Below are 18165 nucleotides of genomic sequence, written 5' to 3'. Positions count from 1 at the left end.
ACTATGATGTTGAATAGCAGTGGTGAAACTGGGCATCCCTGGATTGTTCTGAATCTTTGGGGGAAAACTCTCAGCCTTCACTATTGAGTATGATGTCAACTTTCAGCTTTGTATAAATGCACTTATTTATATTGAAGAAGTTTCCTTCTATTCCTAATTTGTTCAGTGTTTTTATCATGAAAGAGTGTTGGATTTGGTCAAATGCTTTTCTGAACTATTAAAATTATCATGTATTTTTTTCTCTTTGTTCAATTAACACGGTATAATACATTGATTTTTATATGTTGAATCATCTTTGCATTCTAGGATAAATCCCACTTGGCCATGGTATACAGGCACACCTCATTTGATTGAACTCCTTTATTACACTTCATAGATATAGTGATTTTGTTCCAAATTGAAGGCATGACCCTCCACTGGCAAAAACATTGGGACTTGCTTTATTGTGATACTCACTTTATTGCGGTGGGCTGGAACTTACCCAGCAATATCTCCAATGTATGCCTGTATAATCCCTTTAAAATCTGCTGGATATGGTTTGCTAGTGTTTTACTGAGTATTTTTGCATCTATATTCATGAGACAAATTGGCCTGCAGTTTTCTTTTCTTGTGATATCTTTGTCTAATTTTTGAATCAGAGTAATAATGGCCTTTTAGTGTGAATTAGGAAGTGTTTCATCCTCTTCTATTTTGTGGAAGAGTTAGAGAAAGATTGGTGTTAATTCTTCTTTAAATGTTTGGTAAAATTCACCAATGAAGCCATCTGATCTTGGGGCTTTCCTTCTTGGGAGGTTTTTGATTACTGATTTAATCTTTACACATCGTAGGTCTGTTCAGATTTTCTATTTCTTCTTGGGTTCATTTTGATCATTTGTATGTTTTAAGGAATTTGTCCATTTCTTCTAGGTTATCTAGATTGTTGGCATGCCATTGTTCATAGTATTCTCTTATAATTGTTTTTATTTCTGTGAAGGTGCCACTTTCATTTCTGGTTTTAGTTACTTGCGTCTTCTCTCTTATTTTTTCTGTCTGGCTAAAATAAAGATTTGTCAATTTTATTGATATTTTTAAGTTTTTGGTTTTGTTGATTTTCTGCATTGTGTTTTTATTCTCTATTTTGTTCATCTTCACTCTAATCTTTATTATTCCCTTCATTATGTTAGCTTTGGGTTTAGTTTGCTTTTTTCTTTCTAGTTCCTTAAGATGTAATGATTTGACATACAATATTATTCAACATCAGCTTCAGAAATACAGTGCAGTGGTCAGGCCTCTACACCGACTATGAAGTGGTCTCCCTAACAAGACATGAGTCCATCTGGCCTCCAATAAAAAACAAAAAATTTTTTTTAAATGTAATGATTTGAGAGCTTCCTCTTTTTTTTTTTTTTTAAAGTTGCAGAAAAGGAGTTTATTAGAAGTAAAAAGACATTTCAAAGAAGCAGAAGCGGGCTGAGCAGTAGAGAATGGCTCAAGGGCCATTATTAGAAAAGAAAGTACACCCCAAAGAGTTTGGAGCAGGCCCTGAGCAGAGGCAAGGCTCAAAATGCAAAAGGCTTTTTTTTTTTTTTAATGTAGGCATTTATAGCTGTAAATTTCCCTTGGAGTGCAACTTTCACTTCGTTCCATAAGCCTTAGTAGGTTGTGTTTTTGTTTTCATTTGTCTCAAAGTATTTTCCCATTTCCTTTGTGATTTCTTCCTTCACCATTGGTGGTTTAAGACTGTGTTGTTGAATTTTCATATATTTTGACTTTTCCAGTTTTCCTTTGTTTTTGATTCCTAGTTTTATTCTATTGTGGCTGGAGAAGATACTTTATATGATTTTTTTTTTTTTGCTTTTCAAAGGTCATTTATTTATATAAAGAACAAAGATCAATCATTTATATGATTTTAAAGTTATTGAAACCTGATTTTTTTTTTTTGCCTGATACACGCTGTATTCTGGAGAATTCTCCCCGTCTGTTAGATCTGGCTAGTTCATAGTGTTGTTTCAATCCTCCATTTCCTTATTGACTTGCTCTGTGTTTGTTCTCTCCACCTATTTACATAGGTTTTATAGACAAGTGGGTGGGGATAGGATGGATAAGGCAGATTGGCGATAAACCCTACAAGGAGAGTAAGAATTACAAATACTGAGTATTTAGTGCATGTCTAAAAGAAAAGAACAAAAATATTTTTTCTACCAGTTACATGTGTCTATTGCAGAAACATAAGAAATACTGAAGAAAATGAAAAGTTCCCTCAGTGTCAAAGTTTTAGATGATCTGTTTCTAGACTTTTTGTTTTTTAAATAATGCAGTGTTTTTATTTTTTCCAGATATGCATTCACTTTGTTTTTTATATTACATTTATTGGGAGTAACATTGGTTAAAATGTTATAGCAATTTACACTTTTTCAATGTTCATATTGCTATAAATATTTCTATATTTTAAGAAGGCATTGGAATATCCATCTATAACTTTTCTCCACTTAATACTGAATTTCAAAAACATTTTTTTCATGCCAGTAAATAATCTTCTACAACCTATAACCCAGCACCATTTTTAATTATTGCATAGCCCATTTTTAATTGCTATGAGCTCATTGTAAAGTAATGGACATATCATTTATAAACACTTAGATCGCTTCCGTTTTTTGCTATTATGAACAATATTTTGATGGAAATACTTGCCCATAATCTTTTATGCACTTCTTTAATTAGTTCTTTAGGACAAACTTCTAGAAAAATCCCTCTGTAATGGTTTTTAAGGGCACGCAGACATTCCCATGGACAAAAGGCTATTACGTAGATTTCGCTCAGTGCATGAGAGAGCAGTTTACCTTAAACCTTGCCAGCTCTCAGTATTATTATTTCATTAACCATAATATTTGAAAAATAGTAATGGCAGCTAGTATCTCCAGTCTCCTTGCTTGGTGGCGTACGCTAAGCTGAGCTCTTTGCACCCACTACCTCGTTCATCATCACAACAGTCATGAGGCAGCTGCCATCATTACCGTGATTGTTGGAGGAGGAAACACAGGTCTAAATCTCTGAATAGATTATATAATGTTTATTTAACAAATGGCGTTATCAGACCAATGGTATGTAAATATTTTCTCCCGTTTTGTGGGTCTTCCTTTTTCACTTTCTTGATAGTGCCCTTGGAAGTACAGAACGTTTTAATTTGGATGATGTCACATTTATCTGTTTTTCCCTTTGGTGACTTGTGCTTTTGGTGTCATATGTGAGAAGCTGTTGCCTAACCCATGATTATTGCCGCAGAGTCTCATGTCAGATCTTTATGAACTCCAATGCTTATGCTTTTACCTACCTTTTTATTTCTATAGTATTCACACTTTATCTGAAGTTTAACCCAATTAAAAAAAACAAAAAAAAACCCGCCATGACATATGGCAGATAGAATGCTACTTTTCCTCATGGTTACGATATAATAATTACAGCCTATAATAATAATAATTAGATATAATAAAATCATTTACATGCAAACCAAATGGTAGTTTTTAGTTTGGAAAGGTTTTACATTACAGTCAGTGCTTGAAGTAGTTTTAGAAACTTAAATGAAGAGAAAAAAAAATCCCCCCCCAAACATGCATTATGATTTTTTACTTTTTTTTGAGACATAATTGACATACCATCAAATTCATCCTTTAAAGTTTATAATTCAGTGGTTTATGTATATTCACAAAGTTGTACAACTATCACCACCATCTAATTCCAAAACATTTTCATCACCCTAAAAATAAACCCTGACCCCATTAGAGTCACTCCCAATTCTTCCTCTCCCCAAGCCCTGGCAACCATTTATCTGTTTTCTGTCTCTACGGATTTGCTTATTCTGGACATTTCATATGAAAGGAATCAAACAACACGGGATCTTTCGTGACATAACTTCTTTCACTTAGTATACTGTTTTTAAGGTTCATCCATGTTGTAGTACATATCAGTACTTCGTTCCTTTTTAGGGCTGAATAATATTCCATTGTATGGCTATATTACCACATTTTGTTTGCCCATCCATCAGGTGATGGACATTTGGTCATTTGTGGGTCATATGGTAACTCTACATCTAACTTTTTGAGGAGCTGCCATACTATTGTTGCTGCCAAAGCCGCACGATTTTACATTCCCACCAGCAAGGTCTGAGGGCTCCAGTTTCCCTACATCCTTACCAACTCTTTGTCTGTCTTTTTGACTATAGCCATTCTAGTGAGGGTGAAGTGATATCTCATTGGAATTATTCTAATTACTAATGAATGGTATTGAGCATCTTTTCATATGATCATTCGTTATTTGTATAACTTCATTGGTGAAATATTTACCGTAGTCCCCCTTTTATCCTTGGGGGATACGTTCCAAGACTCCCAGTGGATGCCTGAAACTGTGGATAGCACCGAACCCTATATGTACTATGTATTTTTCCATACATACATACCTATGATAAAGTTTAATTTAAAAATTAGACACTGTAAGAGGTTAACAACAACTAATAACAGAATAGAACAATTATAACGGTATACTATAATAAACGTTATGTGGTTGTGGTCTCTCTGCTCTCTCTCGTATATCATATCGTACTGTGCTCACCTTTTCACGTCCAGGCAGCACTTTATAGCTCCTCTTTGGTGTGACCGAATTGCCAGCATCCCTACTCTGTACCTTGGAGCCCCGAGGAAGTAACATCAGGGTGACTTGAACACAAGCTCTGTGACATCGCAGTTGATCTGATAACCCAAATGGCTGCCAAGTGACTGACAAGCGCCAGTGTCTACAGAGGAAGGGGTGAATCACACCCTGGGTGGGGCAGGGCGGGACAATGCCATATTTCCTCATGCTACTCAGAACGCAATTTGAAACTTAGGAGTTGTTGATATGGAGTTTTCCATTTAGTATTTTCAGGCTGTGGTTGACTGCGTGAAACCATGGAAAGAGAAACCGTGGATGAGGCGGCTACTGTGTTTAAATTGTTTGACCATCCTTTAGTTGGATTAGTTGTCTTCTTATTACTGAGCTGTAGGTGTTCATTATATGTTCTGGATGCTAGACCCTTCTCAGATATATAACTTGCAAGTATTTGCCCCATTCTGTCAGTTGTTGTTTTACTGCATACTTTGAAGCATGGGCATTTTCAATTTTGGTGAAGTCAATTTACCTAGATTTTCTTTGTTTTCTTTGGCTTTAGGTGTCATATCTAAGACGTTGCTTAATCCAGGGCTATGAAGATTTACTTCTGTGTTTTCCTCCAAGAGTTTTGTAGTTTAGCTCTTACATTTAGATTTCCAATCCACGTTGAGTTAATTTTCATGTATAGCCTGACTTAGGGTCCAAGTTTATTCCTGTGCATGGAAATCCAATGGTCCTAGCATCTTTGTGGAAAAGACTATTCCTTCCTACTGAATTGTCTTTGTACCTTTGTTGCAAACCAAGTGACCATAAATATATGGGTTTATTTCTGGACTTTCAGTCCTCTTCCATTGATCTATATGTCTATTCTTATGCCAAGTACTATGCAATCTTGATTACCATAGCTTTGTAGTAACTTTCCCAGTTGTTATTTTTTATTTATATCAGAGATTCCTAATCATGCTCTCCTTTATTGTTTTAAGATATATACACATACACATATATGAGGTATATAAATGTATATACACACATACATATATAGTCAATATACAATATATATTCAATATATTGAAAATATAGAATATGTAATATATTAACACACACACACACACACACACACACACAGATGGTGTCCAAAAAGTATACACATTTTAAGAGAGGAAAAAACTGTATTAAAATTGTAATTCAATGAGCAAAACATCATACTACACATTACTACCATAATTCAATTCAACTTCAAAAAGTAATGCATAGATAACATTTCTTAAAATGTGTACATTATTTTAGCACCCCCCAATATATTGAATTAAATAATTGTAGCATTGCACCTATGGTGTGCTAAGCTAGGTGTATTAGCAGCACAATCTAACCAACAAAGGTGGGAATACACTGGATTATGTATTGTTCAGAAATATTTACAGTGGTCTTTTTTTCCTACTTTCATTAGGGAAATTGAATACTGCAGAAAAAGTCAAGGGGTAAAAAACATACCATTTAAGTCTATTCTTTGATGTATCTGAAGATTTGGAGTTTGGGGTAAAGAGAGAGGTTTTGGAAAGCAAAAAGTGAGCATTTAGAAATGTGTCAGTAAACTGACAAATGGCGTCAGAAAACCTGGGCTGAAATGCTGGTCCCTACCTTACCAGTTTGATGACTTAGGGCAACTCATTTAACTTACTTGATTTTTTTAACTTTAGCTCATTTATTCGTTCATCCATTGTTGCCTTTTTCTTCCCATATTCCACTTTGCCAGTGTACTTCTTAAAACGTGGCTTCCAGAGCTGGTACAGTCCGTATGTGTGAAGTCCCGTCCGACAAGCACAGAGGATTCCCTTTGTTCTGGAGCTGTGTTCTTGTTCATCTCATCTAAGAGCTATGTTATTCTTTTTTTTTTTTTCTTTCGTTTTTTTGGCAGCCACATGACATTTGATTTCTCCTCTCCTTTTGTTGAGTACTATTTTTCTTCACTTCTTGCTCTCTAAAGATTGAATTAGCAGTGAAAACAGTTTACTTGACAGTGTATGTTGTGTTAAAGCCAAGTTGCTGAAATCATAGAAGCGCCACGTGCGTCAAGGCTGAGACTACGGCTCCTGCACAAGCCAAGAGAAGCACCCTTCTCAGGGTCTTGAATATTAATGAATATATTTTAGGGACCTAGTTTTTCAACTTCCTGGGACAAAAAGTCTCTTCCACATGTGTCTCTGCCTCTCTGTGGGTTTGGCCTGTCCCTCTGTTTTCCCAGCTTAACCCTTTTCTTGTACTCTGTAAGTCTTTTTCTTTTCTTCAGAGCTTCTGCTTAGAGTTTTGGCCTCCTCAGGTACATTTCAGCTTTCCACAGCATCTCATAAGCTCACTGTGTCCTACCTGTACCTCAGTGTTTCTGTATCCAAGTCTTTCTAGCGCCTCCTCCTAATGTTTTCTCAAGCTAGATTCTGGGATGAAAAAGAGTCTGATGAGTCACACGTGTCTTTTCACACCAGGCATGTCACTGGCTGTTGGCTGCTTGATGGAGGGCAGGGGCCCACCTAGCGAACACTGGTCAGCCAGCATCAAGGCTCAGGAGAGGGATGTTAGAATAATCTGAATATTATCTGTATAGGGTTTCGAGCCCTGCGTCACCACGAGATAGCTGAGTAAGGCCATACAGGGAAAGGCCAGAAGGCTGAGGACAACTCAAGACGGAAATACGCAGACGAGAAAAGAGAAGGTCTACGGGAGACATTATTAGCCCGTGACCAGTTTACTTAACACCATATGATATATTGTTTTGGGGTTTTTTTTGTTGTTTTTTTTTTAGCTGAGACATCCTGCCACCTGTTGGCAGCCCAGCGGCAGCTCAGCTCGGGCCGTGAATCAAACCAGGGACCCTGTTGCTCAGAGCTCAAACTCTTGAGGGAGCTCTTAACCAACTGAGCCACTTGGCCGGCCCTTGATATATTGTTTTTAAAGAGACAGATAAATGAATTAAAAAAAATGTTTTTAGAGGACTAGCATGGTGAGTATAGCTTTGCACTAATAATCTGAATGACCTTGCTGTATTCTTACCCCCAACCTCTTCCTCGCAGGTAGAAGAAGAAATCCAGACCCTGTCTCAGGTATTAGCAGCTAAAGAGAAGCACCTAGCCGAGATCAAACGGAAGCTTGGGATCAATTCACTACAGGAACTAAAACAGAACATCGCCAAAGGCTGGCAAGATGTGACAGCAACACCTGCGTAAGTCCCCTTGATCATATGTCTTTATAGAGGATGTAAAGGACGCGTTTGCCCTTTTGTCTGGGGAAGGGAGTAGAAAGGCAATGAGGATGCTTGTTTAACCTTTCTTTGTACTACGTGGGGCACTTTCCCCCCAATTCTCTAATGTACCTGACTGTGCTCTAACTTTGGTCCTCCAGACAGTTCTGGGGAACAGAAAGAATAACAGCCTCATGTGAGTTGAAGACATAAAGTTTAAGCTCCCAAGATGTTATATATTGACTCGCCAGATATGTCCATGTGTCACTTAGATCTCAGACCAGCCTGAGAGAGTGAGTGGCGAGATAATCCAAGATAAGGGAACAGGATCAGATAAGTTTGGAGGTCACCAGCTCCTCAAAATAAATGGGGAGACAGGATTTGACCAGTCTTTTTTGGACCCTGCTCTATCCGTAGCATGGGACACTCAGGTCACCATCGCTGATGTGTGCTGGTGGCAGAGGCTTGCCCCGTCATCTCTTGGTCTTTTTGGTCACGTGACTTTGGAAATGGCATTGTCATGGTGCGGTGTTGTTTTCTGGCACAAGAAGGAGCAGGCTTCTGGTAACACATTCTGAGCCCCGTTGCCTGTCTTCTGTGTTCAGTCCCACCTGCTGAGCTGGTGGCCGACTGCATCCTGACATGACAGCCTTTGGTCCACTTTCTACCCGTATAAGCGGGCAGTGGGAAAACATGCAGGAAGCAATTCTTTGACTTAGTCACCATAAACTGTATTTGTGTTTAATATTGATCCTGAAAGGGAGAGTAAAAATGCCTGAGCGCTCCTTTTTAGAATGTGGGGCTCTTCACTTCTTTGCAGAAGGTACCGTATCCTTTTGTTCTGTGTGTGTTTGTTTCCCCGTTGCTAATCCCTGGAGAGATAAGAAGAGGGAGGCGGTAAATCATACCTTTTGTGTCTCAGCAAGTATCACAGTCACGTGAAGTATTGTACCTTTTTCATCCTCTATTGAGAGGCCCCAAGTCCTTACTTGGTAGCTCTACAGACATGCAAAATTAAAAAAAAAAAGCCTTTATGCTCATACAATTCATCTGGATAATAAAATGTACATGGGCCCCGACCTTGTTTCTGGCCCCTTTTTAGGAGATAAACTTGTAAAAGGCATGCGAGGAATTTGATTTCATGTTGACTTTGTTTGGCTTAAGTGGAGAAGGCGAAACTAAGAGGTATAATTTCGTTCAGCCTCTGGCTCACTTTCATCTTGGCCCCATGACTGTTTTTAGCCCTTCCGTCCCCTGGTTTCCTCGGCCCTGCCTCTATCTCGCCCGCTGTTCCACCGCACCACAAAGATAGTGCCTGAAGTGATGGTGAAGGATGAGATGATGCGGTGATGCTGAAATGGTGGCTGCGAAGGATTTTAGATGTTCTAGGAAGAAACAAAGGCCGGCTTACTTTTCTGTGCTCTTGTTTTTATCATTTAATACAGGTACAAAAAGACGTCCGAAACCTTGTCTCAAGCTGGACAGAAGGCCTCAGCTGCTTTCGCCTCCGTGGGATCAGTCATCACCAAAAAGCTGGAAGACGTCAAGTATGTCTTTCGTTTTCCTTGCCAGTTAAGTAGCTGAGGCAAATTACAGTGTGCCGCGGTTGTCCTTGTTTCCTGGCTGGCTCTGGACGAGGCTGTTCCAGGGCGGGCGGGCATGCCTTCCAAGCAGCACCTGAAATGTTGCCTCAGTGTAGGCACAGCTTTCTAACTTTCAGGCATTAGCATTCTAAAGGGTCGTCTCCCGAATACATTTAAGGTTGTTGGAAAATTCTGGTTGTGACTTTTGTCTTTTGAGTCCTTTCTGACGGTTCAGGGTAAGTATGTCTCTCGTGGTTGCAAGTGTGTGGTCGTGAGCTGAGCCTGGCGTCTCAGTGAGGACACCCAGCCTGGGACTTGGCTTCCTTTGTGTGTGGTACATTTTTCACACCATAATGTGACTCCAACATGCTCTGTTGTGTACTGATTTGCACTAATTTGCAAGCCATGTCTACGTTCACGCTTAGGCCCAAATCTTGATTTTTGAGCTGTTGCTTTTTTATTGTGCATTTATATTTTTCGATGAGTCTGCAGAATTTTCCTGGCCATTTTGATAAAACTGCTTCACAGTGCTTTTGTGTGCCTCCCTCCTCCCCACATGTGAATTAGAACGGCGCTGAAAATGACAGATGTGGTTTACGTTTGCTGTGCTTCTGTTGGCATGAAAGATTTGTTTTAAAACCAAAACCCTCAGGTTGCATGACGTTGAGTGTTTCATTTGTGGGGAAAGTGGATTTTACAACCAGAATTTTGTTGGTTGAACAACTTTGGCAATCAGTGTATTATACTTTGTACCTAAAATGCCAAATGATTTACTCATTATATTTGGACTATCGTCATTGGAAGCATAATGTAATAAACGCAGCTTCCTTGAACCCTTTGACAATGATATATATATATACCTCTCAGGTGTTTCCATTTCCTTTTATGCTGACTTCAGAGTCCAGTTAAAACCTTACACAACTTTGAAAAAGTAGGTGATTTGATTGTTTTGGATTTACCAGAACTTCCTTTCTTTTTTAATGCTTACTCTGGCTTCTTGCAGATTGCAGGCTTTTTCACATTCCTTTAGGTAAGGCGGGTGTGACCCATCACTGCAACTCAGCAGTTGTCTAACACAAGTGTGCTTCCTCGATTTATGATGCCACGTTGGCTGGTTGTGTTTGTCCACTACATTAATTTTCTGGCATTTGGAATATTTTTTGCACTAATGCTATTCCTCTTTTTTAAAGGGAGGATTTCTTGTATACCATGGGTAATGGATAAATTAAAAGAAGAAATTGACGCTGTGGCTCAAGGGATATGGAAAAGATTTTGACTTTTATTTCTTAAAGCAGCAGCTCTGCCATGGCATGCAGAATTCCTCCCTTTTAATGTCTGACTTTGTTTGTTCAGCATTGATGCTTTCATTTCTTTAGTGCTCTTGTAAGGATGGGGCGTTCACCTGGGACCCGTTACACAATTGTAATTAGACTGCACAGGTACTGCCTCACCCTGGTAGTCTGCCGTCTTATACAGGTTACTCTGAATATTGTTTTTTATTGTGCTAAAATATACATAAGATAAAATACGCTACTACTCTGCACTTTTTAGTACCTGCTTTACTAGCTTACAGAGTTTACTGTTTATTATTTCGTTACACTAGTCATATTCTTTAATTATGTGCACAAAGACATTTCATGGTTGCACATGAAAAGGATGTCAGCCCAAGCCATGCCTTGCAGACTGTGATGGGGGGCAAACCTCGCTTCCCTCTCCCATAGAGACCATTTATCCAGTGAGCAGTCGGGGAAAACTAAGGTGGAGGAAGGTCTTTAGGATGTAAGCAGGAAGGCTAATATATAGTAGCAGCCATCTTTGTTCTAGTCATGCTAGTCGTCTTAGTCTCTGGCTGAGGTCTAGCTATTTATCTTCTTAAGTCAATCAATGGGTACTTAACAGCTGAGGCCCTTCTGTCCTAGGGACACTTAGCCCTAGAGGTCAGCGTAAGTCATAGGGATTAATCAACTCTAAATGTGGAACCATTTAAAGCTAAAGTTGCACTTAAAAAATAAATAAATCAAGGAACCAGTAATAGGAGGCGATTCTGTATCTTTGGTGTTCTATTAAAAACGGTGTAAGTGCTCCAGGCAACTAGGATAATTTTACCTAAACTTAATTTGAGTTGCGTGAATACATATTCAGTCACATCATCTATTCTGCTACCATTAGATCGTCTACGGTGGGTAGGTCCAAAGGCTGTAACCGTAAACCAGATGGGCTCCTGTTCGTAGAGACCTTAAAATGTGTGAGTGGATGGAGTGGGGGAAGGAAATGGGGTCTGGAGATGAGTTAGGAATGGAGGAGCCTTGTTAATCCCTGGTTATGAAACAATGTTAGATGTGATATAAACAAAAATAGAAAAATATGTCAGTGCTGTTGAGGAACGACGTGTGTCATCAGTAGGTAACGCCGTTCTTTCTCTCTACCTTTCAAGAGATTAAGCAAATGGTGCAAGATGGCAGAGTGTGTGCTGCCTTCCTGATTCACCAGAAAAACGTGGAGTTTTGCCCCGCCCTCTTCACTAGCTTCTGATACAGCTCTTTTTTTCCAATTCCTTTAAAAAATGCAATTGAGGTTACACTCTGTACCATCTTCAGTCTTGTTTTTAATGAAGGATATACTGCATACTAATTTGTGGACATTAAAACGAGGCCTTTGATTGCAACTTGGAATTGAGAGAAATAAAATGGTCTTCTGAAAGCTAAATTTCATACTTAATTCTGAACCGGTGAAAAGTTGTGTCAAGCCATTTAAAAAAAATCATTTCTAGGCCAAGAAGTTCTGGTGGTAATCTGATTTAATGTGTTCACGTAAAATAGAAAATATGTGAAAACACATATAATAGAAAACATATCAGGAAAACCACCTCTTTTAGAGCAGTGAGTCACTGAGGCAAGTACTGTCCGCGTGCCCCCAAGAAGTGTCCAAGGAGAGGGAGCTGGAACAGTAGCATGTGCGTGTTTTACTCCCAGGAAGGCCTTTTCTCCTGTGGAGCCAGATGCAAGAGGCCCCTGTCCGTCGCTTAATCTGTTCATTTCCCTGTGTTCTGGGTGCAGGCTTACCCAGCAGACTGTGGCAGGGATTTCACTCTCTGATGATATCGTGCATATTTTGCTGACTGGACTTGTTAGGTTAGGCAACAGTTTTTATTTTACGTTGCCAATTAATACATTAGCCCTTGGTATTGAGATGATCTGTCCCAAGCCTCGTGTGTGTGTGTGTGTGTGTGTGTGTGTGTGTGTCTGTGTGTGTGTGTGTGACGAGGAGGAGGAGAAAGAAGACAGAGATAGACAGACAGAGAGACAGAGAGAGAGGGATACCTGGTTTTGATGCCCTGAGAATTAGACATCTGCCACAGCAAGGTTGGGGCCAGATGTGGGACCTGGTACTGTTGCCCTGGGTGGCCCTCTGGGGACAGCCAGCTTACCCCCCAGGTGGTGTGTTCATATCTACCCCTCTCCTGTTGGTTTATTTTCTACACATATAGGGTGAGCTATATTGACTTCATGCTTTAATTTTTTGAGATAAACTTTAAAAGCGCCTTCTCATTTCACTTGGTGCCAGTGTTAAGCATCGATTTTCGTGTTACTAGCATGCTGTAATAATTCAGTAGCCGCATTAGGCAAGTATATTTTGTATATTTAAGAGGCAGTGCCAATTAACTTTGCCTTTATTACCTAAGGCCATTTCTCCTTTTCCCATGTGTGTGTCTTCATATAAACCCCTAGATATTTTTTTTTATTTGTTTGGGACTCATGAAAGTTATTCCGGATAATTCTGTTTTGCTGAAAATTGCCACCACTTAATGGGAAAAGAAATGATCTTTTTTTTCTCTCCTTTTCTTAGAAAGAGAGTGCCTGTTGATTCGAGTTTGAGAAGGCTTAATGAACTTTTCCACCTTTCGTGCCTGTATTTCCTAATTTCAGTCACCACAATTGTTTATTCAGTCATTCTTTCATTCAGAAGTATTTACTGAATGCTAACTCTGTCCCAGGAAGTGTTCTAGACGAAGGGTTGGAGTTACCAACCCAAATAACAAGCTGGGTGAAATTTGAAAGCTTTAAAGAATATAACCTCATGTGAAATAAATGTGAATATGTGTTTCAGTTAGTCATCCGTAATAACAAAAATGGTGATCAGTTATGTGCCAGGCAAGACTATATGTAGCACCTGTGACGTAGACCTTCTCAGAGCAGTGACAGTAAACATGATGCACTTCCAGCAGTTACTTTGGCTCATCATTTACAATCAAGAGATGACGGTGAGGGCAAAATGGAATAATAGTACATAGATGGCTCTTAAAAGCATAGCTGGCACATAGTCAGCATTTGAACATGTTAAGTATTAAGCCTTCCTTTTCTGTGTATACTATTTACTGCTTCCTTCCTTCCCCTCCCTCTACTCCTCCCCTTTAATTATTGTTAGGGATGGAAAGATCAAATAGCTATGGAAGAAACAAAGACAATTTTAAAAAATCAATTCAGCTTTTTAAACGAGTAACTTTTCCACAGTGGGAGTACATAGAAGATTAAGAAGCCCTTAGTGAGAATCAGGTTGCCTTCTGGTTTTTCAACCTTGATGACCTCAGGACTCCCTTGTTATGCAAAATAATCCTGAATCAGTGTGTGTGCCCTGGGGTGTTGATTTCACAGTCCATGTGATGCATTTAGGATTCATTTTACTGATTACTCCTTCCACGCTGCCTTTGACCCATTCCCTCTTAACTGGCTTGTATGCTGGTCCGAGGGGCATAGAACCCACCGAGTGGCCATTGGAGGAAATGAACTTTTACGTGAGTGCTTAGGGACAGTGACTAGAATCAGCTGTGAATTTCTGAAATGTACACTTACTTTATCCACCTATTTTCTCATTTTGTTGATACCCTTGAATTTAATGTGTGAGGACAAGCAATTTATCACACGTTCGGCCATTCCTCACCTTCATTTTCCAGAATTTGGTAATTTCTGCCAAAATAAATGGTCCAGTCAAGAGTCTTTTGGTTACAAGGAACAGAAAAATTATGCAAAATAGCTCACTTGAGGGGAATGGGTAGCACAGAAGGGAAGCTTTTGCAGTCCAAGAGGAGGATAGAAAGCAAACTGTGGCCCTGACCAGACTCGCTCCCGACAATTGGAAAGCCATTAGAAACCAAGGTGGCCTCCAGAAACCAAGGAAACACTGTTCGTCTGCCACCCAGCTCTCCTCCCTGCATGGCCATCTCTCCCTCCTGTCCTCTGCCTCTCTGTGCTTATATTCAGCCCTTTCTTTGGGAACTGGCTTCCTCTGCATTTTTGCAGCTGGCCACTGGTCCCCCAAAATATCTTCCTCAATATCTAAGCTGAAGTTCCTACACTAACTGACCTGTGGCTGAGTGTCCTAATTACAGAATCTCGGTATAAGAATCTTAATTGTTTTAACCCTTTTTTTTTTTTTTGCATTCAGTCCAAACAATGGGTAGACCACCACCAGTTTAGCTGTGCTGGGTAGAGCTGTACTGGTCCAGGTGTCACATTGATGATGGTGACAATGGCTGTGGCCATGTGGCGATCGGGCAGCTTCTTTAGAGGGGGGTTTAAGGAAGCGCAGGGAATGCTGGAGCTCTGGCATCGTCAACCAAGAAAGACGATTTTTGTTCATCTCTATCCTTCAAATATGGAGCCAGCACACTGCAACAGATCCAACAGAAAAGGAATTAGCAAATTCCCCCCAGGATGGGCTACCGCTGTGATAGGACAGAGAGAATGCTGAGCTCTGGGGATTCTCTTCCGGTGTTATCGACGACATTAAGCACAAAGATGTCCAAATAGTTTACTCATTCTCTTGACTGCACCAACTGCCAGCGCATTTCGATTTATATCAAGATCATCCTCCATATTATTCCATCATAACGCCAAACGAGATTCGGGGAGCCACACTTGCAGCAGGTTGTCATTTGCAACAGCTGAGTCTTGGAGAAAACCACATCATAAACACACAGAATATTGAAGTAGAATTGAGAGTACATACCTTGGGCTGTCCGGTTTACCCCAAAGGCAAGATGATTCATGAAAAGTGCTGTGTCAGTGATCAAAGCAGTATAAGCGCAGTCACGGTATTGGCAAAATAGTGACTTCGTGAGCTCACCAGTTGAGGTACTGTCTTTCGTCTTGTCAGGTGGCCTCTATGGGAGATGGCTGAGAGTAGGTAACCTTGAACCTGAGCAGTGAACTGCATTGCCCTTGAGTTAGAAGTCGGTCCTAGTCAAACAGGGGCCAAGTGTTATTTGAATGGCGAGTAAGAACATTTAGTTTAATTGGGATGAAGTACAAGTGTCTGTTATTAGAACACAGATACTGCTGTTCCTAAGGAGGGATCTGTTAGTCACTTAACGTCGTCCGATAGGTGATTTATTTTGAAATCTTCTTGTTCTGGTAACAAATATGTGGGAGAAAGATGGCTGAGGAGACCTTCCCTGACCTGGTTTGTGTGTGTGTGTACTTGTATTCGTGTGCCTCGTTTTTTGTTTATTTGGTGGTGGTTTTTTTTTTTTTTGAGGGGCGGCGGTGAGCACTGAATTAGGAGTCCAAAAGCCCACGTTTTTGATGCTGCTGTGATCGTGGGTAAATCATTGAACTTCAGAGCCTTGGTGCTCGAGGCCTTGCAGTTCGCAAAGTGCTATTAACATAAAAATGCAAGGTTGAATCATTAGCTCCATTAACTACTGGGGTTACCTTGACAGCAGGAATAGGAGTCAATTATGTGAAGAGCTGTGACTCCCCTCCACCTCAAAAAGTAGGTAATTCTCCCTGGTGCCCAAAGAATAAGCTCCTATTCTTATTATTTAATAATAAAGCAGAGTTTCGCTTGCTCTTTGTACTGTCTAATCACCGCTGTACTAACTTCATTTCTATCTCTTTTTAATGCTGCCTCTTAGTATACGCTCCATCCAACATTCAATTAGCATGCCTGCTATGAGGTAAAGTATATTTTTACAAAATAAAAAATGTTGGTCTTGCGCTTTCTTGTTCTTTTCTGAGGTGTGTACCTAGGCTTCGACTCTCGACAAGCTGCCTGTTGAACAACACTGTGTCAGTTTTCCGTTGCTCTATAATGTTAGGATGGGTGCCAGAGAGCCATTAAACGTGATTTAAAAAACAACTATTATTTCTATAATTTTCTTTTGTAACCCTGTAGTTTTGTATCTAAAGTCCGTTTCATTGCAAAAGTGGACACGACTCTTTTCATGGATGTAGCTGCCCCATCACCTCTGTCCACATTACCTTCCCTACACTTTTCTCCGCCTTCCCCATTTCCGCTTCCAGCATCCCACGGTGACATATGGAGCCGAGTGTGATTTAATTCTTCTGTCCGCCTTCATCAGGGAGCACTTGGTACATGTTATTACCTCGCCTGCCTCTCTAGACAGGCAGAGGGTCTCTAACTACCTGTGTTTGGCTTAAACTTCAGTGTATTTGAAACTTGTTAAAAGCCCCCTGCTCCTGTCCTCACCTTTCCCAGCGTGGTAACAGTGGGAAGGGTCTTCGAAGCGGTGGGTAGTATAAAAGCTTCAGAAGCCCGGATGTGAGTGACAGAGGTGCTGGGATCCTCCCCTATTAATATGGATAAACGGGGGAGGGGCTTACTGTGGGCTCAGAGCGCTTCTGTCAGTCCCCGCAGCTTCGTGATGAGGCCCAGCCACGTGTCTGCTCTCCTCCCTTCCTTTCAGTCTACGCTGCTGCCCTCTGGCCACTGGGATCCCTGGTATGGACCCTCCTGCTTGCTGATGTGGGTTCAAGTAGGAACTGTGCCAGGCAACATGGGCATTTAAACAGGCTCTAGAGCATAGTACCTTAACCCAAATTAAATGGACCCAACGGTGGCATGTCCTTGTACTGCAACCACGTCGTTGGGGAAGTGACAGAACTGGTGTTTTACCTTGTTTCCTCTTCACACAGGTACTTGACCATATCTATGTCTCTGTGTCTAAGACTGCCCCCATTGGTGGCGTCAAAAGCCTCATTGTAGAAATCTTAGAACAGAGTGGATCATTGTACATAATAATACGTGTGTGTGCCTGCACACCTGTGGTAGAGAAATACATCTGTGCTTTGGCTGATTGAAAATAATGGCCAAGAGGAATACAATCAACTAATGATTGGGGGTTTTTTTTTTCCAGTATTTGTGATTTTACTAATTGTTTTTTTTTCTCTCTCCATAGAAACTCCCCGACTTTCAAGTCATTTGAAGAAAAGGTTGAAAACTTAAAGGCAAGTAGAGAGGTGAACAGCTGTTTATCTTATTTGGTGCCTTAACTTTCTTTGGTTGTGGGTAAATCTTTCAGATTACTATTTCATTCTAAAAATATTTAAAGAACTTTAACTTTTTTCTATACATTAATGGATATTTAAGGTGCTATGTATTCTCAATCGATTTTTCTGAGTGTATGTTAGAATGCATGACAGCATTCTAAGTGCTGAAAAGAAATCTATAATTTAAAAAACGGTACTTAGAAGCTTGTGCTGCTCTTGCATTATTAATTTCAAATACTTTTGTAATTGGACAAAATTTAATATAAATTTTATTGTATAAAATTAAAAATGATGTAGAAAATCACAAAAACAAAACAAATTGGTCTCACCACCCAGAGACAGTGATATGTGTATGCCAGATGACTGTGCTAGTATGATTTAAAAAAGAAATCACAATCTATGTATCTCTGTATCATTAAGTATTCCTTCTCAGTATTTTAAT

The 18165-nt window shown here is 39.9% G+C and overlaps 1 protein-coding gene across 9 annotated transcripts in view; it reads left to right on the top strand.

Annotated features, from left to right (window-relative positions):
- Positions 1–18165, top strand: part of TPD52 (tumor protein D52) — a 258416-nt gene that overhangs the window by 228608 nt on the left and 11643 nt on the right. For 4 of the 9 annotated variants that reach the window (XM_019651955.1, XM_019651954.1, XM_019651946.1 and 1 more), the window contains exons 3-7: positions 7686–7834; positions 9298–9399; positions 10439–10465; positions 16349–16390; positions 17633–17693. In XM_019651955.1, coding sequence (XP_019507500.1) covers positions 7686–7834; positions 9298–9399; positions 10439–10465; positions 16349–16390; positions 17633–17693 — 381 coding nt within the window. The remainder of the gene's footprint in view (positions 1–7685; positions 7835–9297; positions 9400–10438; positions 10466–16348; positions 16391–17632; positions 17694–18165) is intronic. The other 5 variants (XM_019651947.1, XM_019651948.1, XM_019651949.1 and 2 more) reach the window with 5 other exon arrangements.

This window comes from Hipposideros armiger, unplaced genomic scaffold (genome assembly GCF_001890085.2).
Source record: "Hipposideros armiger isolate ML-2016 unplaced genomic scaffold, ASM189008v1 scaffold_170, whole genome shotgun sequence".
NCBI lineage: Eukaryota > Metazoa > Chordata > Mammalia > Chiroptera > Hipposideridae > Hipposideros > Hipposideros armiger.
The sequence above is the reverse complement of the archived record's forward strand: the minus strand, read 5'-3'. Positions and strand labels throughout refer to the sequence as shown.